At 32.2% G+C, this 26,387-nt stretch overlaps 1 protein-coding gene across 2 annotated transcripts in view; it reads left to right on the top strand.

Moving 5' to 3' along the window:
• Positions 1–16,474, top strand: part of Glut1 (Glucose transporter 1) — a 46,851-nt gene extending 30,377 nt beyond the window's left edge. For both annotated transcript variants that reach the window (XM_088232994.1, XM_088232993.1), the window contains exons 6-18: positions 7,374–7,539; positions 8,381–8,518; positions 8,604–8,699; positions 8,908–9,068; positions 9,145–9,269; positions 9,359–9,529; positions 9,609–9,745; positions 9,827–9,985; positions 10,384–10,596; positions 13,188–13,412; positions 13,498–13,637; positions 13,943–14,052; positions 16,115–16,474. In XM_088232994.1, coding sequence (XP_088089120.1) covers positions 7,374–7,539; positions 8,381–8,518; positions 8,604–8,699; positions 8,908–9,068; positions 9,145–9,269; positions 9,359–9,529; positions 9,609–9,745; positions 9,827–9,985; positions 10,384–10,596; positions 13,188–13,412; positions 13,498–13,637; positions 13,943–14,052; positions 16,115–16,197 — 1,924 coding nt within the window. In that variant the 3' untranslated portion in view covers positions 16,198–16,474. The remainder of the gene's footprint in view (positions 1–7,373; positions 7,540–8,380; positions 8,519–8,603; positions 8,700–8,907; positions 9,069–9,144; positions 9,270–9,358; positions 9,530–9,608; positions 9,746–9,826; positions 9,986–10,383; positions 10,597–13,187; positions 13,413–13,497; positions 13,638–13,942; positions 14,053–16,114) is intronic.
• The last annotated feature ends 9,913 nt before the right edge of the window (positions 16,475–26,387 follow it).

Here is a 26,387-nt window from a genome sequence, read left to right as displayed (position 1 = left end):
TTTTGAATGGTCCTATCTCCTATAAAGACAATTTATAAATATAAATAACGAAAGATAAGGACACACCAATGGTAGATAAATATCTATGGTGTGTAAAAAAATCATTACTCTAGTGTCATAATAGAGGCCAAAGCTCGATATGGGCTGTAGCGCCGTCTGGACACGTTTGGACACGTAACTTCAGGCGGTAACTCTGGGAAAGATATACTATACTCGTATATCATCAATACTAAAATTTGATAAACAAACTACTAAAACTATTGGTTGTGATGGTACCGCATCAAATATATGAAGTCTCCAATGAATCCATTTTATTTTTGGAAAATGCTGAAAAAAACAGACATTGCAGTGGTGCACTTGCTTCATTTAAACGATTTGCCTCTTAGGAAATCTAAAGTAGCCCTCGACAGTTCAACATCTGGACCTTCTTCTTTTAGTGATGTTATCGGAAACTATTGTCAATTTTTTCCAGTTATTCTTTTATATATATAAAACAGATACTATTTTTCAAGAGATTGTTTGAAGAAGTTGAGCACTGACCAGAAATATATCTGGCACATAAGTATTGTCAGGCCATGCCTTTTGTGTATGGTGAATGGTGAATGTTGATAAGAGTTGGCAAACTGAAACACTGGAAAAATCTCTTATTTAAGGTGAATGACAATAACAGACCAAATTTCGCGTTTATATATTGATCAAACCCGCAGTCATGAAAACTAGCTAAGTTTGCAATACAAGTTTTGGCTCCCCTCGTGGTTTGCAGTTAGATGCAATACAAAAATTATTATTCATGCATCACAAAACTATTTCTAGATAAAAAAATTGACCTACTTATGATAATCTTAAGGCTGTTTTTTAATCAACTACGGAGAAATACTTTTATGGTACGCAAGGGCGTAAACAGGGTCTCAAAAGGTTGAAAATATTGTTTGTCTCATGGAAACTAATTAGATGTCTGTCAATCAAAAATGTACAAAAAGCTCTAGTTAAAAGCAAATAGGGTTTTCAAATAATTACAAGTTGGTTTTCCTTATTGGCTAGATCTTATTGATTGGCAGTTAACAGAAACGAACCATCTCTCATAACAAGAACTAGAGTTGATCGATGAAACAGGAACTAGTGAAAGAAAGGAGTTTAAAATTCCTTTGCACATACAAGCAGTAGAAATAACTGTAAAGCAGCTTACAAAAGCTTGAAATAGTGTTGGTTGTTTGAAAAAATGAGATAGGTTAATTAGATCAAGATTACTGGACATAAGATACTTTCAAAATTTGAAACGAAACGTTACTTAACATTTGCAACTACAACCAACAGTACAGGATTAAACATCAATTAAGATTTCATTTTCTATAAGAATAAAACGTAAATTATTTTTGAGATAATAATAAACTTCAAGGAATATTTAGGTTTCTTTAATTGTTTAATTAAGCATTATACTCGTAAGTGGTCATTTACTACAAATTGTCCTTTACAACCAGCATAATGAAAAGATTTGGTTGTAGGTTGAGAAAGCTGCTTATAATTGTGATGCCTCATGCATACATACGAGTACATAAAAATAAAATAGGTATATTCCGAAATGATAACTATAATATTTTGGAATAATTTAAGATCGTTTTAATTATATCCATCAATTTTTTATTTTAAAATATAATACGAGTAAAATTATAAATAATTTATAAATTACATTTCTCGAGAAAACCAAATTTATTTTACTTTCAGTCCAATTTTTTTGTTTCAAAAATATACTTGATTTAATAAAACAAAAAATAAGGGTGTTAGATGGTTACAAAAAATTGATTTAAAAAAAAATAAATGGATGTAAACGATATTTATTTACTAACGGTCCATTCAAAAAATGTTAAACACATATCCTTATAATACATACGAATACAGGCACAATTGAATCGACAGTTTAGACAGAATGTAACAACACGTAAATTTTGTAAAATAGTTAACAATTTTACAGCTTATCTGAAAGACCTCAATGTTTCATGACTGATATTATTTATTCGATACTGTTATTTATTTATCATAACTTTACGTTTTCATACTTTAAAACCTTAAAGAACACGTTTATTTGAATAAAAATATATTTGAAATCTAAATTATTTGACGAAAAAAATCAATTCTGTAAAAAATGTGTGTAAAAAAATGACAACCTTAGGCATTAAAGGAGAAATAGCTGATGGAGATGCCAACGCCATCATTGTGCAATGTGATATTAACAAATCATTTAATAACACTAAAGAGAAGATATTGATTTGCTTGTCTTGATGATTGCTTTTTCTCCGCAACAAAAACATTGTGTAACCACGGAAGGGGAAAGTTGACACAACAATATTTAGCTACTTATCCTTGGAGTTACATGAACTTGAAAATATTGCACAAAAAATATTATTTTAATACATGCTTTTAGTGGGTGCGACACCACCTCATCTTTATTTAGAAAAGGTAAAGCAAAGATTGTTAAAATCAAGCGTCATAGAGCCATTGCCGATGCATTTTACAATGCCTCATCAACGCCAGATGAGGTGTCGCGAGCCGGTGAGCAAATGTTTTTGGCACTTTGTCAAGCTCATGAAGATGATTTGAACAGCCATAGATACTCTATAGATACTTCTCGAAGTCTGTTGATGAAACCTGATATTCCGTCACTGTCGCCTACGAAAGGCTAAGGCCAGCAGCTCGTATTTAGAGTATTTTTTCCAAGTGCAGCAGTAGTTAAATAATCAACTGGCACCTAAAAAGTGGGAGTGGATGCAAGGTAACGATAGAACACTGGAGCCCATGTCGGCAAAGGACTATGCCGCCCTGTCTATCGTGAACACCATTTTTTATGGATGTGTGTTTGGTTGTTGAAGGACGGTGTGGATGTCGAAAGGCCGGGATAAAATGCACTTCGTTCAGCGGCAACTGTCAGGGGAATTCCGTCAGTAGACGAGGAACTCCATGAGGATTTTTGCCAGCAGATGATACATTTTCAACTTAAAATTATTCCGATTTTAAGAAAGGATACTATTATTTTTATAATATTTACATAAACCTACTACCTTTATAATCTAAAAAGTATGTTTTAGTCGTGTAGGTACTAGGACGAAAAATCTTCAGTGTTTTATTTTTCTTGAATTTTTTTTAGTTTGTCTGCCTTGTAAATATTACTCCTCTAAAAAAATGCACATTTTTTTAAAGGTTATTTTAGTTACATTTTTTGTTCGTACAATATTTTTCGCTAGGACTGATAGTTTCGGAGATATTTGTGAAAAACTATGAAAATCAACCTCCCACTCTTAGCGGACCCCCCCCCCTCAGGGACTTTTAGTATGTCATTCAGTAGATACTAACAAGCAATCATCCTAAGTTTCAAAACTCGGGGCTTTTTTTCTCTCCAAAAGTCTGATTTGCCTGGGCCAATAATATAATTCTTATACCGTACAAAAAATATTTTTTTTCTTAGTATACTTATTTATTAGACCTTTATATTATTTTGTTATACCAAGAAATGCAAACTAAGATAATTGAGCCAACACGAGTTAGACAAAAATATTTTTTTTAGGCATTTGTGATAGAAAATATACCTAATAAATCACTTAAATAATTCCAATCACTGTAATAAAAATATTGCCAATCACTTTTTACGGTCCAACCACAATCGGTTTGAGTAATATTGGTAAACGCAAACCAGCATTACTAAAATCAGAAATAAAAGCAGCAATCCATTATCTTAAACCAGGAAAGGCTCTCGATGTGGGTGAAACCCAATAGAGGTCCTTAAAAAAATGAGAGACTATGTTTGGATATGTTTTACAAAATAGCCACATCTGGAAGATAGGAAAATGGCTTAAGGATTAGTGTCATTCTGTTTTTATACCACTACATAAAAAAGGCTCCATAAAAAAGTGTTCAAATTATAAACTACTTATATCACTTGTTTCTCATAGAAGCAAAATAATTCTTCATATTTAAAACAAACGATTGCAAGCATTACTCTCAGAACAGATACCTGAAGTACAAGCAGGATTTGTTAGAAGAAATGGTACTCGAGAACAAATCATTATATTCAGACAAGTTACCGAAAAAGTGAGAGAATTCTCTTCTATGAAATGGGAAAAATTATGAACCATTGAAATGGTTCCTAATCGTGTAGTTTTCCTATTAAGAAGTCTATTTGAAGGTCATTCTGCTACGGTGAGGCGGGGTAGCGCTGACTCTGATGTATTTGAAACTCGTGCTGGAGTTCGTCGGGGATCTGTCTTGTCCCCCTTCCTATTCAATATCCATACAGAATATATATTTAGAATAGTATAGGGAAAAGACTTAATTGATAATAATTGGCTGAAGAAATGAAAATAGACCGGAAATAACTCAAATTGAAAATTACAAGGTCGTGATGGGTATATTTATCTGGACTCAATGATAGTAAACAGAGAAGAGTGCCTTGCTGAAATCGAGATTCAAAATGCCGATAGTCGCCGATAAAAAGAGAAAAAAAAATAAGTTAATAAAAAAAATATCTCTTCTTCAACTGTTACCAAACTATACGAAAATGTGTAAAATGCCTTAAATACTGTAACATTATTTAGCTCATTAGAAACCTTTAAGTTTCAACTAAATTTATTTTATGTCTTAGCTTTGAGATGAAACACTAAAAAAATGTGAACATATACATCCCTGAGAGAAAAAAATCGTTGCCCAATCTTTGTATTATTTGAACATAAACTTTTTGTTCTTAGATTCACTATTTCAGGTTTTCATTAAAAATATTTATTTTCTTAAAACTGAAAATATGTTTTGGAAGATATAAATATCCAACATATTTAATTTAATTTAATAAATTTTACGCCTTTTGAATAACCAATATTTTTTAATGCTAATGATCTAACTTTTGCAATATATTTCTTTACCACAAAAAAAATCAATTAGATATCATTGGAGTAAAAATATATTTTCTGGAACGGAATATCAAATAAACATCTTCAATAAGTTTTAGGATGCTAAAAGTAAGTATTGTATTTGTAATTATAGAAGAAATAGCACCAAAAAAATAAATCTTCATTATTAGTGCAATTTTATTTATGAGGAAACGCAGTATGACTTTTCTTCATACAAATGTATTCCCCTATTTTCTCCCTGGATTATGGCACTAGAGCAGTTATTTTTGTTACGTACCATAGATATTTACCATTGTCATTTATATATTGTTTTACTTTTTTGATAAATTATTTCTTATGGGAGTTAGGACCATCCAAAAACTCTTAAAAGCGCCCAGTTTTGTCTTCGGTGTTCAAATATGACAAATAATTTACACACTATAGATATTTACCATTGGCGTGTTTCTATCGTTTTGCTTTTTTTGATAAATTGTTTCTTATGGGTGCTAGAGCCATACAAAAACCCATAAAAGCGCCCAGTTTTATCTGCTGTTGTCAGACGTACGTATTACAAATATGATGGATAATTTTTTTTTTAAAAGTTACTGACACTGAAAATTTCATTTTCATACTCTTCGGTTTAGTGTTGGGGTGTAAAACATTGGACAACCGAATCTGGATTTCGCCAATTTTAATTAGGTATAATCAGTCCGATGTGTAGTTGTCTTTATCGCACAATACCGGGGAGGCATCTGCGAGAGAGTGACAAAAACTGTGCTCAATTACTTATTCATCAAATTTCTCTTCCATCGCATTTCCTCTTAATTTTCTGACAATTATATTTTTCCTCATACTTTTGACCAATGCAATACGAAAAGAGAAATTAATTAATTAATCCATTTTAAAAACAAAAAGATTTGACTTCTCCAAAGTTTGTAAAGATTCCCAAAACGCTTTTTATTGAGTGACGCTTTTTGTCTTACAAGGACATCGGAATACACTGTCAACAGCATCTTTAAACAAAAAGCCTTACGTAATAATAAAAGTGTTTCAACGAAAAATGTTACTTTGTATTTAAACTACTTATTGATTGTTTTTGTTTTAGTTTAAATGATTTGTAATGTACTAATGTACAGCACTTTTAACTAAACTTTGCATGTAAAAGTGTTGCCTTTTCATTTAATGAATTAAAAGCTCATTTTGCAATGTCAATCATTCATTTTCATTTTCAACATACATACAGTAATTTATGAAAATGCACCATTTTTTCGGAAAATATCCAATTTTCTGAATTTCGAATTATCCGATTGGGGTCCGGATCCAATTACCTGCCATTCTGACATTTAGAATATTTTTTTTACAGATTCCTTATATTTTTTTTTTTTTTACACTGCGAAAATAATTCAATTGCATCTTCAATACAGTAATTCATTATTATTATGGATTTTTATAATATCATAGTTACGCGGCAATACATTACATCACGTTGTTTCGGAGATTATTAAAAAAACTTCTTGATGATGGATTTAATTTTTACATGTTTTTTTATTGATAAAAAGGAAACATATTTACTAAATTGAAAAAAATGTTTTAGTTAATTTCGTTGAAACAAAATTATGTAATCTTAATGTGAAATCAAAAATAATTTTAATAAAGAAAAATCGCTTAACAGATATTGCCGGCGCAACGTTAATAATATAATCCCTCAAGGGCACTCTACAAATACATGAATATTGATGTTAATCTGGATTGCAGAGATCCTAACTAGGCCCGAAGGGTCGATCAACTGGGGCCCATAGGGCCGATTTTATAAGACCAAGAGGACAGATTAATTAAGGCTCGTTAGACCGACTAAGCCCATAGGGCCGATTAAATAAGGCCCGAAATGCAGAATTTAGGAGTATGTAACTTATTTTGCATGTTATTATTTTTAATTACAGATTCTTTACTATTTAATTTTAATTGCTTGCTAGCCGATATTTTTACGTAGATGCAAGAAAACAAAAAAATATTTGGATTAATGAGTGATAGTTGATATACGGACATGCAGAAATCCGGATAGTATGATTAACCATTAAATTAAGTCAATATTTTGACAAACAAACAAACCATAACGCTGTTTCTCCGTAAGAGAGGCAGAGATTCTCATGCACGTACCCAAGTATTCGTACTCTTTATATGTCCATCATAAAGTTTCAAACATTAGTTTTTAGATGAAAAAACGGCGAAATAAATCGACGTAAAGCAGAATAAAAACCGTACTATATTTAATAAAAAATATAGGTACATAGTACATATATATAAACTTAAAGCTAAAAAAGTTTTTTAAATAACATAAATCGAACAAAGCGACAACGTTTATTCAAAGTACCACTGAAAAAAATGCTTCTTTAATTCCCACGTCTTGTTTCCATATTTTGAAATTGGTACTAATTGGTTGATTCGCAAATCTTCATAGACCTTGTGATATCAACTATTATATCTCGTTAATCTCATATCCAGTCTGCAGAGACAGGTGAGCGTGATGAGTATGAACCTGTCTGCAAAGCTGGACGAGCTCCAGCGGGGTGACCGTCAGATGGAGACCACGGTCGCCCTGTGCGAGATTCGAACCCAGCTGCAGGAGCTGACCAAAAGCGTGGAATCCTGTCAGTCCGAAGTATCAGAGGTAAACCAACATAAAAATAATAAATGTAGACGAAATAAACATAACAATTTTTGTTCCTTTTCTTTTATTGTCTTGTGCACATCGACCAATTGTGCTCGTCCCTCTAATAATTTGATCATCGAAAACCTGTCATCGTTCTGTTTTTGACCCTAACAAGAGCCACATACTTGCAAGAAGATTGACGAGTATTTGAGTTTATTGAGACTATGTCACGTTAAGTACTTTCCGTTCGTAAACGGTCAGTCTGACGAAATTCGGATCGTCTAAATGTAAAAACAATAAATATTTTCACTAACTTAATTGACAGTAGTATTTAAATAGTTTGAAGATACTTGGTCAAAAATATTCTATGATTTTAGATAGTTCACAATTAACTCAGGAGAGTGTTTTTTTACAACTAAAAAGTTTGTTTCCAACGTAATTATACTAAACATATCTAAAAAAATACGTTATATAGTAAAAAAAATAAATTAAAAGAAATATTTGCGTTCTTATGATTTACCCAAATATTTTATTTTGAGGGCCATTTTCAACGAGTTGTAAGTAACTCACTAATGGAAAATGGGAATCAAGTTGGGGTAGAGTGGGATTCGAACCACAGACCTTTGGTCCGTGAGTCCGAGACACTAGCCACCGGACCACAACCCGATTAAGTAAAGTTAATTCACAAGTATTCACACTGCTTTACTGTACTGGCCAATCGTGAGTACTTTAAGAAGTAGTGAGATCCGAAACTTATCCGACTTGACCAATAAATTTATTGTTTCGAATTACGTAATTTGTCATTGTTTATTTTTTCAATGAGGTTAATTCTTGAATTTCCTAACTTTTGTGATTGAAGGTGAAACGAGACATGGTTGCCATAAAACAGGAATTAGACACTGTACAAGCTGTAAAAGAAGAGATAGAAGAATTGCGTGAATATGTCGATCGCTTGGAAGAACATTCTCACAGGCGCAAATTACGACTACTAGAACAGGTAAAAATTAAACGCACTTAGTTAACTATCTTAAATTAGTGTAAATGGATTAAAACATTGTATACATGGCTTTTTAAATTTCCAGGGACTAACATTTTTCCTGTCGTACGCAATTTTAGCAGCTGTACTTGGAATGTTACAATTTGGATACAACACGGGTGTGATAAATGCTCCAGAATTAGTGAGTTGAATAGTTTTTTTCTCTAAAATCATCAAATCATAAATTATGTCTAAAAAATAAAATTTTCTTTAAATATACGCTTAAATTTATTAAATTGAAATATTTAGCGTCCATGAAATGATTTTTCCAAAGCTCGGTATTCTTTACAAATCTCTAGTTGCCACATTTAATGCTCAAAGAACCACACATGATTTTATTTTCTTTTCAGAATATTGAGAATTTTATGAAGGATGTTTACAAAGATCGCTACGGAAAAGACATCCCGGAAGATTCGGTGAAGCAACTTTATTCAGTAGCTGTCAGTATTTTTGCAATCGGGGGGATGCTCGGGGGGTTTTCGGGAGGGATGATAGCCAATCGATTCGGAAGGTACACAACAACTTTGATGTGGAATTACGTTTTGAAAATACGTTTAAAGAAATACTTATATGTTTTCGCTTTTCAGAAAAGGAGGATTACTGCTCAATAATGTTTTAGGTATAGGTGGAGCCTGCCTAATGGGCTTTACAAAGATTTCACATTCTTATGAAATGCTTTTCTTTGGTCGGTTTATCATAGGCGTAAACTGCGGTAAGTCTGTGAGAAATGTATCGCGTGTTTTCAATAGGGTACTCAATTATTTGGTAAATAAATTTTATGAATTTCGACATGTGTTTTAGGACTTAATACATCATTGGTGCCAATGTATATATCGGAAATAGCTCCATTGAATTTGCGAGGCGGCCTGGGTACCGTAAACCAATTAGCCGTCACAGTTGGTCTGCTTTTGAGTCAAGTATTGGGTATTGAACAAATTCTGGGAACGGATGAAGGATGGCCACTGCTGCTGGGTAAGACAATGCACGATCACTTTAGATTCTTTAATACACTAATTTAACATAACACATCTTACATTATTTCATTTTCTAGGTCTCGCTATCTGCCCGGCTATCTTACAACTTGTGCTTTTGCCAGCGTGTCCAGAATCTCCGAGGTATTTGCTCATTACCAGGCAGTGGGAAGAAGAAGCTAGGAGAGCATTGAGACGGCTACGGGCTAACAATCAGGTTCGCCTTTGAAATAATAACGTGTGCTTATTTTTTTTAAATTCTGTACTTCAGGTTTTAAACAAAAGACTATTATGATAGGTCGAGGAAGATATTGAAGAAATGAGAGCAGAAGAAAGAGCACAGCAAGCTGAAGCATCGATCTCTATGCGGGAACTTCTTTGCTCACCTACCCTCCGCGCACCTTTGCTCATTGGAGTTGTAATGCAACTCTCTCAACAACTTAGTGGAATCAATGCCGTGAGTATAACATATTATCCGAAACATTATTACAAAATAAATTTTGCGTTTGTTTGAAATTATATAATACACACATGAGCTATATATTTTAATTGAAAAAAAAAGTTTATTCAGTAAGTTTACATGTTTACCTACCTTGTTTAAGGTCCCGGGTTTGAAGCCCGACAAGATAAACATTACACGTTTTACAAATATTGTGCAATTTAATTATATACTAATATCTTAAATTTAAAACAAAACATCATGACAGCACTAACAAACGTTATATTTTTAAAATTCATCGAATCCATCTTGTATCAATGCGGGTTCTTAAAATGTGAAAGAGGAGAGGAAAGAGGACTATCCAATATCAAATATTTACTGGATTTTTCACCTAATAATCTTAAGGTATATTTTAGGTGTTTTACTATTCTACGTCGCTTTTCACATCGTCTGGCCTAACGGAGGAATCCGCAAAGTTCGCCACGATGGGTATTGGAGCCATTATGGTAGGCATGACCCTGGTTTCCTTGCCTCTCATGGACCGGACAGGGCGCAGGACTCTCCATCTCTATGGACTGGGTGGCATGTTCATATTCTCTATCTTCATCACGATTTCTTTTCTCATAAAGGTAAAACCAAACCATTCTTCAAATGGGTGTAAATGTGTATTTCAAAAAATTTCTTGGTTTTGTTAAAAACTATTCTAATTTCACCAAAAAATAAAAAAAAACCTTTCCCTTTAATACTAGCAAATCAGTAAAGTCTATAACTGAAAATAATAAAAATTTTCGTGCCACAAATTATTCCGGGCTCAAAACATTGCTGGATAAATTGAAAATTTAATTATTGGAAACTGAAAAATGATCAAACTTCACTTAAAAAACTCAATAATTGGAATCTGAAAAATGATCACTTTTCTAGTTCAGTAACAAAAAGCTTCGTTGATTGCTCTCAATTCATATTATTGGAATTCATTATTTATACATTTTTGAAGTTAATAAATAAATAATTAAATACGATAAATTCAAAACTTGGGCAAAGATTTTTTACTACACGAGTAAGTATAATACGCAGATTATTAATGCGATCAACAACCAAATAAATCAGATAGAAAAATGGATTTTGTGCTTCGGAACGCGGTGATTTTTAATTTTTTTTTATGAAAGTTTTCTGTAATTTAATTTTCGCTTGGAAATGAAACAATAGTGGATTCAAATTTTTCGCGTTTTTACCTGCACTATCATGCTTGGCGCTATAAAAAATCGCACTTGTCTCTCGTTCTTAGATATATCTATTAAAATATATCTATAATGGTTTGATCGGCCGATTCGGCCGTTTTGATCGATATTTTTTCCAGTTGTAATATAATATATGATACAAACACTTGTACATACATTTACCGTATAATTTACGAATTTAAATATGTCACACAAACGGATTAGAAATGTTTTAAATTACTGATAAATGTTCCAAATTATTGATAATAGTAATCTGAGAAGTGATAGCAATGATATACGTATCGGGTAATAAAATCGTCAAATGTTCGTACCTTTAATAATTACATAATAGGAATGTTTTGTAAATCTTTCTAAACATTTTCATTATGTATTTATATTTTTTCATCAAAATAATACAATGGATGAACTAAAATCAGAATTGTAATAGAGATAGGTCTAACAAATAAATTATTTTTAAATAAGTCTGACCAATTATCGTCATTTCCAGTTCTTACTTGTAAAATATTTAGTAAATAAACATGCTCACATAGTGATGGAAATATTTTTTCAATTGACTAATTTGACATTAAATTATTATTGTTTTAAATTGACAGTTAAAACTTGATAATTACAAGTTTATTTAATTTACTAAGGTACTAATTTGAATTATTATTATTACTTATTGGAATAATGATTGCACTTTGTTACGTTTTGAAATATGACCAATTTCATTGTGATATAAAAAAACCCATGGTTTTTTTCTAATTCCTAATCAAATCAAAATATTGTATTTTTATGTACTTGAATCTATGAACTCTGTACGTAATTCGTTCTGAGAAAATTATTTTTACTAATTTTAGTGTAGACTATTTATTTTTATCAGGATTCAGAATACGGGTTTTATGCTGTCAAAACTAATGTATAAATGAATATTATTAATGTAGTTTCGTTATAATATGTTTTAATATATGTTTTGCGCATAGACAATATTATTTTTTCAAATTATTTTATTTTATTCATCACAAATTATTATTATTCTGCACATCTTTGCCAATTTCGACAAGAAAAAGCTAATTTTATTAATATTTTTTACTGAATTTATAGAACTGTATTTTCAATAAATACAATTCTTACACTGAATAATCGATTTTGTAATTTATAAAAACATAAACTAAGTTATGTTAATTGCTTTTATATATTATATATTCAGGCACTTTTCATATACCTATGAAATTATGGTATATTATATTTGACTGCCGAATTACGTATTTATAAGATGCACAGAACAATATGATATTCATATAAATAGCGATATTTTCATGTTTTATTGCAATCATACTTTTTTGTTTTTCACCTCACCGCTTATTATGCGCGTTGCCCTCCCAGAGAGCGACTTTCCCGATTCTGTCCCCAAAGGGAACTCTCACTCACACTTCGCACCAAACACCCACTAATATCCTCGTATATGTACACTTTTCATTTATTTATTTTATTTACTCTTACCAAAACTCACGCAAAACATGGGCCAGCTCAGATCCCATACAAACTGTCCACGGTGCAGTGCTCGGAACAAATACAGCGGTAGATCGTTTCTACGCCCGTCGCTTCAGGAGATGCGCCCACAGATGGTCGGTAACTCTCCCCGAAACTGTGAGTACATTTTTTGAAGGGGCTTTTATAATCGGCACACAGAGTTAAGAAGGCTATTAATTTGGCATGCTATCAAAATTTTTGTTTTTATTTTAATGAATCGTCACTTCCGTGTCGATATGCGTTTAAAAGTTTAAACGACAAGCAATTTTTTATGCAAGTTTCGCTATTTGCGCACTTACGTGTCAAGTAATGAACTCGATAAATGCACAGCATACACCTTCCACGGTGTAAATATACTCAACACGGGGCTTAGTTCTGGGAAGGTGTGCCGAGCAGTTTGCGTCCGCGAGTGTGTGAGTAGACAGACCTTGCGGGAATCGGGGAAGAGCATGTATTCTACCGCCTGATAGGAGTTTTTCGGATATGTCCAGGAAATGATCGACTGGATGAGCTACCTGTCTGTTGTATCGACGCTGAGTTTCGTGGTGTTTTTCGCTGTCGGTCCTGGCTCCATTCCGTGGATGATCACCGCAGAGCTATTCTCCCAAGGCCCCAGGCCCAGCGCCATGGCCATCGCCGTCCTGGTCAACTGGATGGCTAACTTTGTGGTTGGCATTGGGTTCCCGAGCATGAAAGTAAGCTGTAAATGTTTATCCACTCCGTATTATTGTTTCTTTCATCTTGAATCCGACTGATGTTTACGTGTTTTTCTTATTTCAGAGCGCGCTGGAAAACTACACGTTCCTACCTTTCAGTGTTTTCTTAGCCATATTTTGGATTTTTACTTACAAAAAAGTTCCTGAAACAAAAAATAAGACCTTTGAGGAGATATTAGCTCTCTTTAGGCATTCAAATGGAAGGTAAGATAGATTCTTACGCAATTAAAAAATAATGCAACCAATTACGTATACCTGCGATGTTCTCAAAAGTAAAATAATCAGAACAATAATTGTAAAATTTTTTTTGCACGTGAATAATTTCAATAAAAAATATCGTTTTCAATTTCAATTCTCTCTTTATTCTTTGTTTCTCAATTTTTATACTATGTTGACATCCACTAACTATCTTAAATTACTTCATAAAATGATTTTGATTGTATCAACCCCTCAGTAATTTATTATTTAAACCGAAAGTTGAAATGACAGAAATGTTTGTGATTTTACAGGGGAAGCTTGAGGGACAGTCGCCTGTATGGAAGTATGCTAAACTGTGTCAACGCTCTTGAACAACAATTGCCTCCACCGCCGGCTCCAACTGAAGAAAAGCCAGATTCGTGTAAGTAACCGTGCTATTTTTCTATTCACATATTAAATTTATCAAAGGTTACAGCATTATGTTGATAACGTTTAAATATTATTAATAGTTCTACTCGATGTTTTTTTATTTCCTTCTACGTTAAGTCCACGTCGCGTTGACATGAACTGCCGATGAACTGTCGGGTACACAATAAATCGGGACTAGAAAACCTGATTCTTCGTAAAGTAGGCAAACATTGACTAACGGGATGCATCCGAGTATGAAGCCCGGCAACCAGCCAAACGAATGCCCTTGATACTAACTGTTTTCACCAGAGATTACCACAGTTGTAAATTTGTTTAATATGAAAATTACAAAACGGGCATATAACACTCGCAACTAAAATGCGGAACAATGAATCCGAAATGCTAAAATAACGTTGTTATTTTTGTTTATTGTGGATATGAACTAATTCAAATTTAAGTTCTTATTTACGTACAACTCATATGGTAATAGCAGCGAACGAAACCACACTTGCTTGTGTTAACTGGCGGTCTAACAACTTGGCAGTTGGTGCGGAAAGTTTGAGCATTGAGGGGATCAAATGCCCGCCAACCACCCGCAACTGTTCTCCTGTAAAATCCTGGGGGATTAACTATTAACTAAACGTTAACTACAGTTCCGACAATATAAGAAGATACTTTTGACAGTTTACAACAGTTTATATTTTCAGATGGTAAAAAAGAAAAAATCGCGTTTTCATATTAATGTAATTAGCTCGATTCTTGCTAAACATAAAACGGTTAAAGTAAAAAAATAAAGATAAAAGCAGTTTACTTATTTGATTGATTTGGTCACTCAATAGGAACACATAAATGAAGGTAAGACAAAATAACACAAGAGAATAAGTTATATCGTCTGACTAACTTGCAAAACTCCAATCTCCAAAAAAAAAATATTTTACAGGAGGGTAACAATATAATTTCATAAATTTATATTGTTTTTTCACCGTGTAAAAAAAATATTTTTGGAGATTGTAGTTTTGCAAGTTAGTCAGACGATATTATACCTTCCACATAATTATAGAACGACAAAGAGAGACATATAGATTTATACAATTATTATAAAAGTAATAATTGTTTTATATTTACTCGGAAGTGCTATCTTTTCACGTACTGAATTGTAGTATAGATCACGTAATCATAATCATGACTGAAATAGAGATTTTGACGGTATTTTAATAATAATAATAACACATTTTTCCAAAATAAAAATATTTTGTTTTATGGCTTTCAATCTCACTCATCTACATTACTATTACTCTTCACTGAACTGTATGTCTGTCGTCTCTGCCGTCATCTCGAACATTAATTATAATTTTGCTCTCTAAAATGCCACTATTCTCACATCTCTAGGCAATGTGAGAAAAATAGAGCAAAAGTTACAATTTTGTGAACATACCTCGTTTTAAGTGACTATCACGCATAACGGTATATTTTATTTTTAAAAGTTTAACTATTTTTAATTGGCGCGTAAATAAAATCGATGTCAAAATTTTCGTCGATTAAATTTAGTTAATCGTATTGCGAACTCCTTAAAATGAACACATATAATATAATTCGATATTCAATACTAAGTCCATATTTTCTATCGATAGTGAAGTTTTTCGGCAATACATCACTATTGCGGCGACTGCAACAATAAAGTACAGCATTTGTTTCTAACACTTAGCTGTCAATATTTACAGAACTTCATGAGCGTGCAAACGTCAAAAGTCTTTTCTCAAATTGCCTGTAGAATAAGTTCGAGCGACTCGTTAATATGGCCGCATTCTATCTTCATCACGATTTATTTTCCTGCAGTGCGATTCTGAATTCGTGGGTGTAGAAAAAGCGTTGCTAGCATCTAGCATGTAATTAGTACGAAAATAATAAGCCGCGATAAAAACAAAATGCGTATTTTAAATGTTTTTCCGGTTTTGTTAAAAACCATTCGAATTTCCCAAACTGTTCCGGCGGCCCGGTAGCCGCTGGCGCGCCTACCGCCAAGTCGCACGTCACGCACCGACCAATATAATAAATACAACCCTCTTTGTTTTCAGCCGTGTCAGAGCACTCGTCTCAGGGCGGGCGACCGCCGCCGCCGCTGCCGCCGCCGCGCTTCCCGCCCGCGGGCGGCGTCTGACGGCGGGCGGCGCGCTCCCGCCCCTCGGGGACCCAGGCGAGGCGGCCGCGCGGCTGCTGAGCTAGGGCTTCCGTCACCACCGAATGTTCTAAACTTTCTATAATGCGCACACTCGCGCCGCACCGCGCTTACACTGGTATAGAGACTTCGCGCTTACACTGGTATAGAGTTTATTAATTTAAATTGTATAGAATCCGTTATTATTTCGCAAATAATACTGATTATTATTTCTAAATGTAATAAATTGTACGTTTTTATCTACAATATTCTATAGTATGTCCAAATCAGAGATTTTGTATCGTGTTATGTTGTTTTCTGTAGTTAGTATGACACGAAATAAATAATCATAATTTTCATTCCACTTTAACTTATCAATTTTTTTTTTTAAATATGCTTACTGTCAATTGTGTCTATGAAAACTGATATTGCAACAGAAATACACAGTTTATTGAGGAAGGGAATATGAATGTGAATTCTTAGAGGTGGGGGTCAGTGCTATTCAAGCTCCTGACGTCACTGCGACCTGTGAAGATCTATTGTGACGGGATGTGTAGGTCATTTAATGATTGGCTGGTTTTAGTGATCACTTTACATATTGATCATTCCGCTAATACCTAACTTATATATTTCACCCTTTGCTGAGATACATGTTGTTATTGTTCGGGGTCAGGGTCTCGCGAGCATCTGACATCACTCTGGTCTATCTAGGCATATTTTGACAAATTATATTTCTTTAAATCTCACCTTCCATGCCTTACCTGAGTCCTAAGAACTCGGATTCTAAAGGCTAAAGATTAAACCTGAGGATGTTGAAGAGCTGGCCTCCTACCAAATAGCCCGATACTTTCCGGATCTGGGCTTGTAAAATGTAAACTTTCGCCTTCCACACAGTAGCCAGGCTCTTTATAGACCTCGGCTTGGAGGGCGGGAACTATTAGATAGACCTTCACAGGTCGCAGTAATGCCAGGAGCTTGCATAGCACTGACCTCCACCACTAAGAATAAGAATAGTAGCTCAAGATAAATGTAACATAGGTACCTTGATAACATCCCTCGGATACTCGAGATATCTTTTCAATACTTGACTATAAAGATTTGGTTCCACTCAAAATATTGTAGAATAAAAAACCTTTCAGAATTCTTTTGTAAAAAATATCTCATGCCGTTGACCGCTTTACAAGTACGAGTAGGTATTTTTTTAAAGATGTCTCGATGACTTTTGTTTTATTTGAGAGTCTTAACTCTAGAATAAATCGTGTGTTTATACCAGAGTAATGCGCAAAAATAGTGGATATGAAAATACTAAACAGATATTCTAACACAAAACGAAATTCAGCAAACGCCACTCAGATGATTTATTAAAACATTTTTGTATAAAAACGAAAAAAACGGTAGGCATCACGGTTTTCTGGGATGGGAAATTATTACTTATCAAAGCGTGAGTTTGAAAAATCTTCGTCACAGATATTTTCCCAGTTATTTCAGTTTTTCAGTTGCTTTCCTCAACATTGATATGTAAAAGAAAACTATATTAAATTTTATAAAATCCAGCGGATGTCTTGACTTTGTAATATTTTCAAATTCCACAAAACGTGACCTAGTAAATAAAAAAATATCAATCTGAGTGGTATATTTTATCGATCTTTAATTATCGTTCTGGCCTACGTAACGACGACGCCGACGAGTTTGACAATTACGTTTTGTGTAGGTATCGTTACTCATTCCAAATATCAATCGTACAGTAACATATTCGACTTAAATTATATTATTTATATTCTGCGATCAACGTGAATCAATCTCACATAAACAGTGCTTTTTGTATTTTTACATAAATTCTCTACATAGTATATTTTTTCTGGTATTTGATGTTATGCGAAATTCCCTTTGATCTATTTGAAAAAACATATTTTTGTAAATATATAATACATTAGGTATATCAAATACAATTACTTTATAAAGCGATTTTCTGGCCTAATATGCCAAATAGATAACGCTTCTTTGTTTCATTAAATATATCAGACTTTATTATTTTCAACACAAGTTTATTATTCTGAAGTAGCTTATAAAGAAAAACTTATTTTTAGTTCAGTGAAGTTGGCGAGTATGAGATGCTATGTAAGTCTCACCTGATGATTGCAATGTTGAAAAATACTCTAATCTAGTGTTAAACCAAAAACCAACCATGTGTATGTTACTGTGATTTTCATTTCTGTAAATTTTCTTTAAAATAACTGAGACTTTTTTATATATCTAATATAATCTATTAAAAATAAGCTAAGAAAACTTGGTCCATGATGGCGGCCTTAGTTTAGGTAGGAATAACCCTTTTTCTGTTTTATATACTCTTATTTATTCTTCTTCGTTTCATAAAACTGTGCGAAACATAATATATTATTACATCTCGATATTCTCATATCCACTGTAGGCCACGAGTGTGCGTTTATGTGTATGTACCTATGAATTTATTATAATTATTTCTGGAATACTGTATTCCGCGTATGTATATGAGATATTATTAAAGTAGGATAATTTACAATTAGTTATAATGAAATTATAATTAAATTGAAATGTGTGACGGCCTATCACAAACTTCCGTTGTATTGCACGCTTCTTAAAGTCCATTTTGTTAATACGTTATTTTTTCTAATTCAATTATAGAAAATTGACAATACATCACACATACTGTAGCAAATGCTATGGTATTTTGAGAAAGTATTTTTTGTTGTTTAATTAATATAATAGTTTCATATTCGAGAACCAAGGAGATTTTAATAACCATAATAAATTTAACATTAACGTTTTGTTTACTTAGAAATATATCATCGTTGATTAGTTCACTTTAAAGCTCGACGACACATTGTTATTCAAATATTGCCGAATCTGTATCGATTGACTCGGTAAACTTTACCATGGGGTACACCTGACAGTGATTTGGATGGAATACAGTCAATTGTTCATTGCGTATTGTTAATTTCATTTAATATTGCTTTTTTTATATATATTTGTTAATTATGTTCAACATATTATCAACTAGTCATGGAACATATCAATTATATTAAAAATTGCCATCCGTAATAAATGTTTGGATAAACTTGTTTTGTATTTTACTTGGATATTTTTTTCAAAAAGATATATAATGACTTCCCCGATATTTTCGATACGTATTTTATCATTTGCATGAGTTATAATTCAACCGATAAATTTATATTTACACTCGTTATCCTCCACTGTCAGGTAATAAGCCCCTTTCTTTTACATTTTCTGTGACATAGTGTGAAAAATACATACATTTAATATAAATTTGCGGGAAGACTAGTCGGTCCGGAAAATCGGACAATCATTCATTCAACTTTAACGGACTCCAAATCAATTCTAAACGATCGACACTCGTACATTATTTTCACTTACGCTCGCGTAGAATTATTTTGCGACTAGAATCTAGCGATAACTAAACTCAATGCTCAATATTTAGGGACACTTTACTTATGGAAAACTAAACTACTCGATTGTTAACGTTTAAAAAATTAACATGTATATATTTCTCAAAAAAAAACAAAATAAATAACATGTGGGTCTTAAATTGTGAATAGGGGTTGCGCTTTTATGTCCAAAACATCTGCGGAATAAGAGCGGCAGAATACATTATCACATTATTAGATGTTATTATATAGGAACTAAGAAAATTCAAGCCGAAAGACTGATCGGTTTTGGAGATTATGTTTTGTTAAAAATATTCCTGATGTGCTGTTTTCTCTTCCGATATCCCTGTTACGAAATATTTCGAATTAGATTTCCGATTCAAATCCAAAGTCAGTTACTAATGGAGAAGGAATTCATTTTCTATCGAGTCTTGTGGAGTGACTTCACTTGCGGGTGTCGCTGCATTATTGCAAGGAATATGTATGTCTGTCTGTTCGATTCAGTAAATATTGCATTAATTACAAAAAAACTATTTTCAAATTAACTTATGACTTTGTTTCTTCTTTTATAATTATAACGTATACCCATATTAAATCTCTTGTTCCTAAGCTATAATAGTCAAAATTACTATAAAATATTGTATGGATTATAATGAAAGAAGACACTAATATTCATTTCCATTATTCTTTTCTGTTTTTATTCCATTACGCACATCTCTTAGCTACAAAATGGTGAATGTATGTAGATAGGTACTCATTTTTATTGATATTGTTCTCATGAAAATAATGTCAGAGATTCTTGGCAAGAAAACATTAAATTTATTGATTTTCTTAATACAATTAGGTACCTATTAGGTAAGTAGGTACCTATGCAATATTATGTATGTTGTTTTAAATTATATGTAAGTACGAGTGAAGGTTTACAGTATCAACAATCGGTATTAATTTTAATCGGGTTACATTTAATGTGATATTATAATATGAATTAATTTGGACAAACAATTATTTATAGTATTGCATGCCAATATTAGACTTTTTGTTGGTTTTCTTGCTACGACTCTGACATAGTTGCTTGGAAAAATGTTTTTTTACAATGATTCCTACTGTACTGTTACATTGAGTGCCGTTCAATAATATTGAACGGTCACTTTATAATATACAGACAAATTAATACAATGGCTTCGCACACAAGTGTGTATACAGCGATGGGAACTATCTAGTGGAAATAATATCGGAACGTGCTACAAGCTTGTAACGATCAATCACCGTTATCATTACAATCACTCGACCTATCTTCCTTATCTGCTGCGAGTTACGAGTAGCTACCTGAAATTACAGTTGAGCGAGCGTACTTTTACACTCCGTAAAATCAAATTACTCTTTTAGCACCGTAATGTGTAAAACTACAGACACTTATATCTAAATCTACCATTTATTATGTAGGCACATATCATTCATTGTCATTTTCCTGTGAAGATTACAATATTTTTCAAAACTCCATTGATGTTTAGGTATATCACTTTACATAGACACTTGAATGCGAATCCATGTCAAGCTTAGTAATTTATCGAATGATCCTTTATGTATTCATAAAACCCAAGACTTATATATTCGTATTAATTAGCGACGATTGATATTTGAATCCTTTCCTCTTTATAGCTACATTATTTTACAACACAATTAGTTACTAATTAAAATACGCAAACCAAAAATATGACGAAAATGGTTCAATATAAAAAAAAGCTATAATCTTGTATCCATTTTTCTTGATTGAACATTTACAGCCGACTTACAAGTAGACCTAGCTATTCACGTTCACAAACTGTTAAATAAGTAAGCGTATTATATTATAGGGCAATTATTCTAAAATATACATTATAGAACACATTCTAAAAGTTAATATCTGGTTTAAGAATATTGTATAAATAACATCGGTAGATTTATTAATGTGAGCGTATGAAATTTTAAAGATAATATAACGAAGGGAACTGTGATTGTAAAATACATACAAACGTAAGGAAAGAATCATGGCGTCAAAATGGAGAGAAGCTGTCGACCGCTGGGAGAGTTGTAACCTCTTCTCATCGAAAGCAAATGTTAACAATAATTTTTAATAGCCCTTAAAGGAATCATAATGTAGGATAAATGTACTAAGCATAATCTTATCAGCGCCGTGGCTCCCCAGGAAGTTTGAGATACTCAGTATAGCAAGTGACGTGACCATTCTACACAAGGTTGTATGTCTTCTGGGTAAAGTCGATGTAAATATGTAAATACCCGCTAATCTATGTACATACATATATCGACTCTACTTGTGTACATACGTATCCAATTCTAGCAAACTACATATAGAGTTAATCAAACCTCGAACGATTGGAAATGCATAATTAAAAATATATTTAGTTCTCGTGAGATCTGAAGGCCTAAAGGCCAATCTGGTCACGTCTAAATACCATAGTTAGAAAGTGGAAGATAGTATTAGATATTCATATGGGATCTGTTGATTTGAAGAATCACACCTGAACACATACTCAGAAGAGACAAATTAAACGTTTTGCCAAATGTTCATCAAACCCATCACGCCACACCGCGGTGATGAATTTTAAATATTAATATATCTATTTATTTATAGCAAAATTAACAGCAAAGTATAGATAATTTACGATAAATATAAATATTTACAGTATGTTTTGTTTTTTTTTATTTTATCAAATGATACCTATTCGATATGATCAGGAGTTATAGACAATGTAGAAGTATTAATGACCCTTTTTAATATTGTTTTATAGAATGTAATTATCTGTCATAAACATTAGCACCATTTATTTAAATCAAAATTGAATAAATATATGAAATAATAAAATAAATTTAAATATGATGTGTTCAGAATATCTACTTCAAATTGAACCTGCCTTGTAAAATCCATACAACAAATAATTTATCCAAAAGTGTTTCATTAAAACTTTGTGGATATAAAACGACTATTTTTATTTCCCTATCACCTTCTCCTTAAATCATCAAAGGCTTTTTAATTGGCTGACCAGTAAAAATCTCAGTCGGGCATTCCAGTGAACTCCAGTGATCTGGAACTTCAGGCCTTCAGGGGTAAGTTGTACAGAATGCAATATGATCATCTCCACATAATACTCATGAAATAGTCCATACAAACATTTAAACACAATCAAATATTAATGATTAAATTAACCAACTGGTATAAGAAGCATAAACATTTACAAGTGTTTTCAGTTCAGGTATTGTCTAAAAAAAAATCACGCACATGGTTAAAATTGCGTGCAAAAAGTCCAAGCTTTGTGAACTAAGTACCATTCGGCACCATGTTACAATTTACACCTTCTATTGTAATTTAGAATGAAATCCTTATTTCGGGGCTTTTTACAACGCTTTTCAGTTTTTTTTTAATGTTCTATGGTCAGTACATAATAAACCATACAAATGGGTGATGTCAGATCAGCAGCGTTGCCATTACTACCGATTTATCGGTAGATTTTGGGAGCCATCTACCGATCTACAGAATTTTATTGAAATTCTACCAATTTCTATACATTTCCTTTTTATCCATAGAACAATATTCAATACAAATAAAACGAACACATATTATAATCAATTTATTGTTTGTTTGCTCACTTAAGTTACCATCTGTTGATTGTTAAAAAACTGTTTATCTATCGTACATAATTATATAATGAATGATATATTAACGAAATGATTTGGTGATTCCCGGTCATTTTTAAATTTATAATATTGTCGCATAATAAATCATGACCATAGAATTTCATGACATTGTTCGAAAATGTATATATTTCTTTGCATATCTTATGAGGAGAAATGTAAGGGGATCACCTTTCATATAAAAAATGATAGAAATGCCCTTTTGTCAGTTAATTATCTATTTAAATTTAGTTGAATCATTGTTTTAAGCAGTTTGTTTAGTACTTCAGTAGTTAGCAGTTTTTGTATTTAAAGAACTTTAAAATATTAATTATTTATTTGTTTGTCGATGTTCTTTGACAACAAAGTTTGACTGATGATTGTAAAAATGACCAGGGCATAGAGAGACAGAGAAGCTATCAGTGTGAGGGTCTCTATGCTGTAAGACGCTTCTACCTGCAAAAAAAAACTATTTATACCGAGTAATTGACAGGCTTACAATACACAATACTTGAATTTATACAGAACGGGTATTAATATACATAATTGAATATATTTTATGAAATACATTTAATTGATGTATCTTTATGCATAAAAAATGAATACATAGGTAATTTTATTTATTTATTTCGCTACATACACCTATATCAAAATATTTAGGCCTTAAACCCCTGAAGAGTTTGTATGGTTACACAAAATACAGTATTGTTGAAACAGAAATTAAAATATCAACATAACCTCAAAGTAATAAAACAAGATTTACCTGTATTCTGGGGCAGTTTTGCGAGCCGGAATCAATATATTTTGGTGATTCACATATTGCAGTCCTTTTGGTTTTCAATGGTTCATTTATCAAGCGTTTTTGACTATTTAAAGCAACGGCCTTAGGCGGAATGGCGCGTTAATTTTGAACAACTGTCAATTTTTTTTCCCTCCTCCCCCTCCCCCACTCCTCACCACACGAATCTACCGAAATCTACCGATTTATTATTCTGAATCTACCTATTTTCGCTTGATCGAGTCTGGCAACCCTGCAGATCAGTATAAAACTAACCCTTGAATTATAAACATGTCTTATAACAAGAGGAAGTGTCTCTCAATTCGTGAAAAGTGGCAATTATTTGTGAATAAAAATTCTTCTTATCCCCAGAGTAAATATTAGAGAAAAATAAGAATATCTTTTATCTGCATTTTAAATTTAGAAAGTAGTAGGGTAAAACCACCAATGATTGCCACTTAAAGCGTATTGATTGAGTAAATATTTATTTATAAATTAAACAATCATCATTTGAATGTAAACGTTTTTTTTGCATCAACAAATATTAGTTGATTTTAAACTTTTAATTGATATTCAGAGGATCTTTCATTTTTTAAAGATAACTAATGATTGAGTTTTTCTACTGCTATTTCTTGGTGGAACTGCATTTTAATTATAATATTAAAAATACTTTATAGTTTTATTCCACTTTTATTTATAATTTTTTATATTTTTTTCACCAGTGACTGGGTTTCGTCGTGACCAGCATCGTCAGACCAGTCTGACGATGTCGGTCACGACGAAACCCGGTCAATGGTAATTTTTTTTTTTTTTTAAATATAAATAATAGTGGAATAAAACTATAAAGTATTTTTAATATTATAAATCTAACTAAAGATGATTGAAAATATACTATTTAAGCCATTTATTGGCACTTTCAGTTTTTAATTGGCACAGCAGTTTGTTAGTTATTGGCACCTTTAAAATTTCCGTGTACATAGAAAAAATAAAAGACAATATTTTTTATAATTATTGAATAGATTTAATATTATAACAAAAAGACAAAGTATAACTCAATCTGAATGAGATGAAGATAGCAACGCTCTTTCCATTAAAAAAATTGTCTTAAATATTTTTTCCTGGGACTATTTCTTTTTATATATAAACCAATCCTTTTTGTACTAAATGCTTAAATAATTTACTTAAAACTAACAAAATATCAATAATGCATGTAAAATACTGATTGGCATGTGTCAATAATTCAAAAATTTACGAATAACACTACAACATGTTAGTTATTGGCACAGTGCCAATATCTGATTTTATACATTTTTTTTCTTCGTATAGTTGACACTCATCAAAAAAGATAATTTATTCGTAAAATAATACAAAAATAGCTTAATAAACATGTTTTCGATTATTTGTTAACATAATGAAGTTAAGTTTTGTACTAACCTTGCTGAAAATTTAAGTTCAACACAGCTCTGTTGAGCTGTGTTGAAAAAAAGATTCTCGAAAAATCTTTAGAAAGTACAGATTTCTCGCACGTTTTAATAGAGCACATTGACAGATTGCTTTAAATAGGAATACCAACACAACAATAACGATTAACTATGGGAAGTATTTAACAATATAATTAAACTTGATAGATTTAAGTACTTTGTTTTACTCTTCTTTTTTTAAATTGAATATGAGAGTGCTAATTACCAGGGGGGTGCCGACAATATCCTGGTTTACCCTAAATGTATTAATTTCATTTGCATTTTCCAAATTACATAGCTTCTTTAAAATTTCATAACCTTGGTTCATTAACAAACGAAAGAGATTATTATTATTTTATTTTTTATTATTATATTTATTTTAAGCGAGCAGCTTAAAGCTGATTTACTCAAATCTATTTTAACGAAAGTTAGCTGTTGGCGCACTTTGACTTTTATAAAAGAAATCTAGTACATTTTGAACCCATTGATACTACGCATTGAGATCAGCTCTTGTGGCAGCTTATTCCAATCATCAACAACCCTATTGCTTAGAAAATGCTTCCATATATTAAGATTGAACCTCGTTTTATCCAGCCTGAGACTGTGGCCTCGAAAACGAGCATCTTGTTTAAGCATGAACATGGGATCTAAATTTGTATCTTGTATGTCTCTATCGGGTCACCCCTTTCTCGCCGTTCCTGCAGTGTTGTGAGACTGGGAGTTTCCAGTCTCTCCACATATGGAAGCCGTTTTAGGCACGGTGACAACTTTGTAGCTTGTCTTTGGACTCTTTACAACAAGTTGATATCCTTAACAAATTAGAGATTCCATATCTAAAATCCGAATTTGAGAGTAAGTCTGATT

Source organism: Micrasema longulum, unplaced genomic scaffold, assembly GCF_059751315.1.
Source record: "Micrasema longulum isolate JH-2025_06_02 unplaced genomic scaffold, ASM5975131v1 h1tg001048l, whole genome shotgun sequence".
NCBI classification, from domain to species: Eukaryota; Metazoa; Arthropoda; class Insecta; order Trichoptera; family Brachycentridae; genus Micrasema; species Micrasema longulum.
This window is presented reverse-complemented; position numbering and strand designations above follow the sequence as displayed.